At 37.8% G+C, this 7546-nt stretch overlaps 1 protein-coding gene across 1 annotated transcript; it reads left to right on the top strand.

Moving 5' to 3' along the window:
* The first annotated feature begins 510 nt into the window (after positions 1-510).
* On the top strand, positions 511-747 carry LOC120939651 (small nuclear ribonucleoprotein F-like). The gene has a single exon (XM_040351997.1). The coding sequence runs from the start codon at positions 511-513 to the stop codon at positions 745-747; it is 237 nt and encodes a 78-aa protein (XP_040207931.1).
* Positions 748-7546: the final 6799 nt, after the last annotated feature.

The following is a 7546-nucleotide window of genomic DNA, read 5'->3' as shown; positions in this document are numbered from 1 at the left end:
GCGTGTCTGTCCACAGACTTTGTTGACCGGCTGACATTTGTCAAAATGAATCAGTCCTGGATTAGCAGTAACTATAAAGCTCCTGTTTTTGGGATCTGGAATCTCTGCAAGACTGTCTAGGCTTCCTAGCTTTGTGGGTGTTGATTTTATCATGAAGTAATAATTTTGTATAGGTTTCATGGGAACAGTTAACACCCAAGGAACAATTTTTTCACACCTGTTTGACAGGTGCATATATATTTTTTTTTTTTTTACAGCAAGGCCAATTCATGCTTTCATCAAGAGGACCTCTATAGGGTTATGGTGTGAAGACACCACCAACACCCAAAGCCCAGTTTTTACACACCTGTTTGACAGGTGCATATACTATTTTTTTTTACAGAAAGATCAATTCTTGCTTTCATCAAGAGTATCTCTAGCCATGTCCTGCTCTCCCTGGAGGTCTGTTCTTGGAGCATTCCGCAGGGAAAATGTTTTTTCACTGGTCTGTATATCAGCTTCAGCGGCAGAATGAGTTTGCCACTAAACCCAAAACTAGTCCTTATCTTTAATGGCCTTACTGATAAGCCAGTAATGGTGAAACTGAAGTGGAGCATGGAATGCAAGGGATACCTGGTCTCTGTGGATGGCTACATGAACATGCAGCGTGCCAATACAGAACAGTATTTTGATGGGGCATTGTCTAGGCTTCTTGGAGAAGTTCTAATAAGCTGTAATAATGTATTGTATATACAGTATGAGGAGTAGAAGAGCACGAAGAAGATGGCGAGATTAGAGAATAAAACAAATTCCAAATTCGTTGTAAATTTATCTTGAAACTTTTCTTTTGAGGTTATTGTTGGACATTATTTTTCTTAACAAAAAATACAAGAACAAACTGATTTTTTTTTCCCAAGAGTACCTCTATAGGGTCACAGTGTGAAAGCACCACCAACACCCTAAGCCCAATTATTCCTTACTTCTTTTGGTTACTTCTATCCAAAGTCTGCGAAAGAGACTCCAGACTTTATTTATTTTTCATTATTCTTGGCCTGAGTGTACTATAATTTGGCTTATATACAGATAGCTTGCTAACTCTGGTGTGAAACTTTGTTATTTCCATTCAAAGCCTGCCAAAGAGACACCAAAATGTATACAAAAAAATCTCTAATCTTTTTCTGAGTGCACTAAATTGTGGCCTCACCATACAAACTGGCTCCCCAAGCCGTTGTTTATGAAATTAAAAAAGTTTGCAGGGAAAATCAATTTAACCACTTCAATACCTGCCCATAGTCATATGACATCCGCAGATGGGATGTCCCATCCTGGGTGGGCGTCATATGACACCCTTGGCTTTTCCAGCGGCAAAGGGGGCACACGTGTGCCGCCGGAGTCGCGCACGCCCGGCGAATTACTAAGGAGCACGATGTTCACCGGGCGGTTCGGGTCTAAACTTTTGCAATGTTTGAGAGTTCTGGTGCAAACTGAACCGGGGGGTGTTCGGCCCAACTTTATTTAACACTAGTACATGGTACAATGTACACATATCAGAAATATGAAATGTTGGAATGTTGGGATAACATACACTTTAATGATTGCGGCCTCTGTTTGGAAGGCTGAATGCATTTCTTGTAAATGCTGTGATATTTTACCTAGTAAAGCAAATGCATCTATTTTGTGGAAACACTATTATTCTGACCACTGATAGGAACATCTACTGGGAATGCACTCGTGTGTATGCTGCAATGGGATCTACTGCTGGGGCCACTACAAGGTATTGAATTTACAGCCTCAGGTATACTGTTTAGGCCTGGTTAGGTGCTGGGCTTAGCGTCCTCTGACAAAAAATAGTATGCTAGAAACCCAACAGGCTCCATGCTAAAGTGTATTTGTGGTCGTGGATGATTACAGCAAGGTCAGTAAGCAAAGGTATAAAGCAGCCAAACAAATTGCACCATTACATTAGAGGAGCACTGTCAATGCTTTTCATAAACAAAGTAGAGCAGAACGGCTGTAAAAGCGTCAGTATAACTACTGTAAATGCTGAAAGTGGCACTAAAAGTTATCCTCTTTTCCATAAATACTTCATACACATTCACTACTTAATGGACCTGTATTCCATATTTCATTAAATTGTTTCTTAATGTGTTTTTCTGCCTAATCACAACATCCTCTGTGAGCCCTTGAACTCTTCTTTTGAGCAGTGCATGTTAGTTGCAGGCATCTACACTGCTCTATGGACACTACTAATCCCTTAGTCCATAGTCAGTAGTCCCTAGTCCATCTCAGGAGTAAGCAAGAGAGGGTGGCTATGTTCCTATATACAAAAGAACCATCAATAATAAATGTAGACACCCTCTAACAGGAAGTTGAATCACAGCAGCAAAAACAAAAGAGTTTGGAGATTTGGAGGAGACTGAGAGCAATAGAAGGTACTTTTTTATGTTAAGAATACATATTTGAATAGATTTATTTTTAAAACAGATTTTAATGTCACTTTAGGTTTGCTTACCTTACTTTTGTAGCACAGAAACAAAAAATATATATTTTACATGAAATATAATTCTAGTGCTTTTTTAAGAAAAGACAAGAATAACATTTGCAATGTTGAAGAGTCATAAACTTCTCTACTTTCCAGGTGGGAACTTTGATGCACTTTGACATCTTTACTTTAGGTGAAAGAGGATCTTATCCCGCCACTGCTTCTGCCCTTGGAACTGGTCTGTATAAGAAAATCCATCCTTGACATATACCTGAACCAGCCAACTGCTCATTAAAACAGTACTGCAAAGAAGAATATTTTTCAGTGACTGACAGAAGTTCCTAAAAAATATATTTTATTATTAGGTTTATTTTATCTACAAATATAATGACTACTGTGATCTTCTCGATGCTGTTCTGGAATGATCACATTATGAAATGGACAGAAACACATGTACTCGATATCTGTAAAAATTACATTTATCTCATTACCCGATTAAAGTTGCTGTCATGCACAGGCCAAGAAAATAGAATAATCACATTCTAATTAACTAAAGAAGAGTATATTTAGCTGTTATCTGGTTGGGGGGAAAAAAAAGTAAAATGCATGCAGAGGTAAAATTGTCTCCTATAAAATAGACCAGGTTATTATTTGAAATATTTCTTAAGGGGGGGGGGGTTTCCAAATATCCACTGTACAATTTAATAGAATGAGGCTTACAGCAATGTGCACACCATCAAACTAACATCAGAATTTATATCTTCAAGGCTCATGTCCAAGGGTGTCTTTTTTTTGCACTTCATTTACTGCTATGGTAAAAGAACACCACTGACGGTGCAAATATGTTTTTTTACTTAACTCCTAAAGGTCCATTGACACCTTTGAGCTGTGGTACAATTCTTAATGGCACCCCAAAGCAACTTGCAACTTTATTTTTAATGGTATAAGCGCCAAGAATGATATACTCATTCATACATTACTACCTTGTAAGTCATTGACTCTGAAAAAGTATACAGGTCAGAATCCCCACCCATACCTAATTCAAACTTGTTACCTTGGCTCCCTGCGTATGTAGTGAACAGAGGGGGGAAATTACATCCCCAGAGCCTTTATCTTTAAAAAAAATCAAGCCGGTAATAGTAGCTCCCATGTCTCTTCCTTCATTGACTTCCTTTAATGTTTACAACAGAGTGAAAACAACAAAAGCCATCGACTGCTTAAAGCCGCCAAGCTTTAGTAGAAAATATCACTCATAGCTGAATTTTTAGACTAGGTAGAATTATTCATTAAGAATGAATTAAGCAGAATCATCAAATACACTCACAGCAGAGATGCGTGGCCATAGGGGTTCTGACAATCAATTAGCAAAGGAGGCATATGTTACATTAATAGAGGCTTTGCTCATGGGTCACTGTTAATGAAAGGTCAGCTATAATGAGGGTGGTTGGCAAATGGGAATCTCATATAAAGCAATTAGACATCACTTTACTCAGCTGCATCAAAATGAAGAGCAAGTTATTAAAAGTCATAAAATATGTTGTGTTACAAATAGAAGCAAATTTACAAAGTGGTTGTAGTCAAAATACTCATTGTAAAATAATATGTTGTTTTTATTTGTATTGCAGTTACGCTAAAATAAACACTGTGCTTTTTGAATACAGAATCATTTCTATTTTTTTTATATTTATTACAGAAGGTTTTTTTGTAGCACACGAACTACAGATACAGAGATACGTCCTGTATGTTTAGCCTAGGTCTTGTGAAATAAAATGCAAACAAATTAAAAATAAACTGAAAAGGAAATAAATAATTCAGCAAAGTAGGGCAAAGAGTAGCCAAGAGATCACTTGTGTACTTTGTACATTACAGTTGCTCTTATAATGCCTTACTACAAAAACCCAATGCTATGCAGTCAATGGAAAACGCAAAGTGTCATCATATTAGAAAGGTAGTGGCATTATACAACAAAGGCTTTTCATTTTTTAAATGCTATAGCCAATAGCAGGCAATAGGAATTTACATTGCTAAAGCCATATCGCTACCAGATGCTTGTAATAAGTTATTGCACGCAGTACAAACATTTTTATTGAAAAAGGCCATAAGCCTAGTGAGAATGAGATTTAAACAAGGGAATATAAAAATCTGCCATATCATATAGACATATGACAGGAAAATTATACACTTAAATGTTTAGAACTTAAATGTGCAAAACTGCAAATTTGTCCATATCACACCAGAACATATAATCACTTGGAATTGAAATGTATTCATTCCCTCTATCCACTTCTTTCACTTGGTTTAAGAGACATCATCCCACCAGGGAATTGTTCTCCTTGTATAAAAGACAAAAAAAAATAAAAAATGTTTCACAGCAAGAGCTGCTTTTAACTATCACAGGCAGTCCTACATTCAGAAAATGCTTTGGTTTGTTGGAAGGTAAAATTGCTCTGTAAGTGCTTCTGTGACTATGGTGGTAAGCTCTATTATAGCCATAGTGCAACACTTGAGACATGACCCCACTCCTTCATTTCTTGCCATGGCCTCCATTGCTTCTACTTGCTGCTAATGTTTTACTGTTGTTTTTGTTTTGTCTGTTCTCCTCCTTCATTTCTTCTTTAGAGATTTGTTGAACTGCTTGGAGAATAACAGTTTCTACAACCTGTTTACTGGCATTTTGCAGCTTTACTTCTTCTGGATCTTCCCCAAGATTCTCACCTAGGGCATAAATTCTGACAATGTAACAGGTGCAAAAAATAAATGGATATCATTTTTTTTGCTTTTTTTCCACTTTCAATTATGTTATCCATTTTCCGAAAAATTGAATTAGGTAGCTGGCTCTATAATAGTTCACTTACTGCACTTTACTGTTGTGCTTTTATGTTTTTAATTTGATAAGCCAGATAATTTTCCATCTATAGGCTGGATTTATCAAGCTTCAACATTACCAGCTTATGACTATGACTATGTTAAAAGTAGACTTGACCCAAATATACATATATCTGTGTCAATCCAGAATGCAGAGGTGGTCCCAAAATGTGTGAAATATATTCCAGGTTCTTAGATTAATTGTATATAAATGTAATATCAAATTACTTTACAAATAACCCCATTAATCAAGCAACCATTTCTATAGAATTGTGTCATGTACATGGAAATGATTTTGTAACTATAAATTACTCCTTCGTAACTAAAAGAACACCCAGTACTTGTCACAGCTACTGTATCATGTATGAAAGTGCAGTTAAGTGATATGTTTTGCAAACTGAATCTGATGGAACTGCAGCTTTGATGGAGCTTCAGACCTGAGTGCAGGTCCATAGGCTTATACTCATCTTTAGCCCTGATTTGTTTGTTTTTACCGCCAACATGGACGCTCTTCATTCTACACTATGGTCTATTTATTTCTATAGGTAGCTGTACTCATGGAGGCTTCTAGAGGTCACCCGATATACAGCTCTCCTCATAGGAAAGAAAGGGCTGTGCAGCACAGGTACAAAATGAGGAGCCAGGTGGGTCAACAACACTGAAATTTAATAAAAATTGAAATCATCTTCTTAATGGGAAGTCACTGCTGATGAAGAGCTGAAAACACACATACAAATGTGCAGGAACAAATTTACCCTGTAAAAGTTACATCTGCCAACACCTCACCAGACATAAATACAGCCCTAGGAGAATGTTTCATTTTCAAATCAATTTAATTAGTTTATAATGCTAGCATGCATAACATTTCTTGTCTTAGAAATGTGCAAAAGTGCTACGCTCAACAAAGAGCCAGCTCATCATTTAGGTGGCCATAGATCAGGGGTGCCCAACCAGTGGCCCGGAAGCCACATGTGGCCCACAGAGCCCTCTGATGTGGCCCGTGACCTACTGCTCTAGGATGGAATACACTAGAATAGAATACTGTTATTAAAAGGTAAGTTTATTACTAAAATCACAGTGTATATATGGGCATATCTTTTCATCAGTGATTACTGGGCTGCTTTCAAACTGATTACCTGCACTGAGCCATATACTTCTATTACCTGTGAGTTTGGTGAGCTTTCTGAAAGTGCATAACACCTACAGGATATAATAGAAGTCTTTGGCAAAGTGCAGCTAACCTGCAGGAAAGCCACAGGTGAACTGTGCTGCACTTGTGGTGCGGGTAAACAACCATGCATCAGTGTGAAAGCAGCCTTAGGCCCCTTTCACACAGTCAGTACGACCCAATCGGACAGACCATTCACCTCTAAGGAGTGGCAGATGTAAATGGACTTGTGTCTGTTTACAAATGCCTACCTCCAATCTGATCCAACAAAAAAAGGAGTAGAGTGGGCTCTGTAGAGTAGAGTGGGCTGCCATCCACCTGCTCCATTCAATGTGGCCTGTGACCGGTTACAAAGCCGCTTACGTGCCCCTCGCTCTTCAAAATGTTGAGCACCCCTGCCATAGATGGACCATTGTTTTTTTCAACCCAGTCTGAGGGGAAGGGCACCTAGGAACCTCATTATATGACTAAAGACCAGTTTAAAAAGTTTTTTGAGGGTTCTATATGTTATTAGAAAAGGTGTGGATGGGTATATTAAGCACCACAAGATATAAGAAGACCAAAAAAGTAGAATAAGATATGGGACTTTAAAGTTGTTTAAACTGCCAGGAAAATGTTCAAAAACACAACTACATAAAATCACATTATGTTAATAGTTTTTACAAGTACTTACTGTATATAACACCATCAATTTACACATCATATATTTGTACATTCAACTCAGTCTCTGCCCTCAAAGAACTTACAATTTAAGGTCCCAAATTGACATTTATACATAACACATACTAGGGCCAGTGAGGAAACCAGAGTACCCAGAGGAAACCCACGCAGGCACAGGGTGAACATGTGAACTCTGTGCAGGTAGTGCCACGGTTGAGATTCAAACCAACGAACCATAGCGCTGCTAAGTGGAAGGGCTAGCCACTTAGCCACTGTATTGGCTTAGTATAAAAAGGTAATCCACCTAAAAAATACACTACATTTTAGGTGTGTATAAATAGCAACTTGAAGTCATGAAAATATAATTTCGTATAGGACTCCACCCCCTTACA

Source organism: Rana temporaria, chromosome 5 (genome assembly GCF_905171775.1).
Source record: "Rana temporaria chromosome 5, aRanTem1.1, whole genome shotgun sequence".
In the NCBI taxonomy this organism is placed as follows: Eukaryota; Metazoa; Chordata; class Amphibia; order Anura; family Ranidae; genus Rana; species Rana temporaria.
This window is presented reverse-complemented; position numbering and strand designations above follow the sequence as displayed.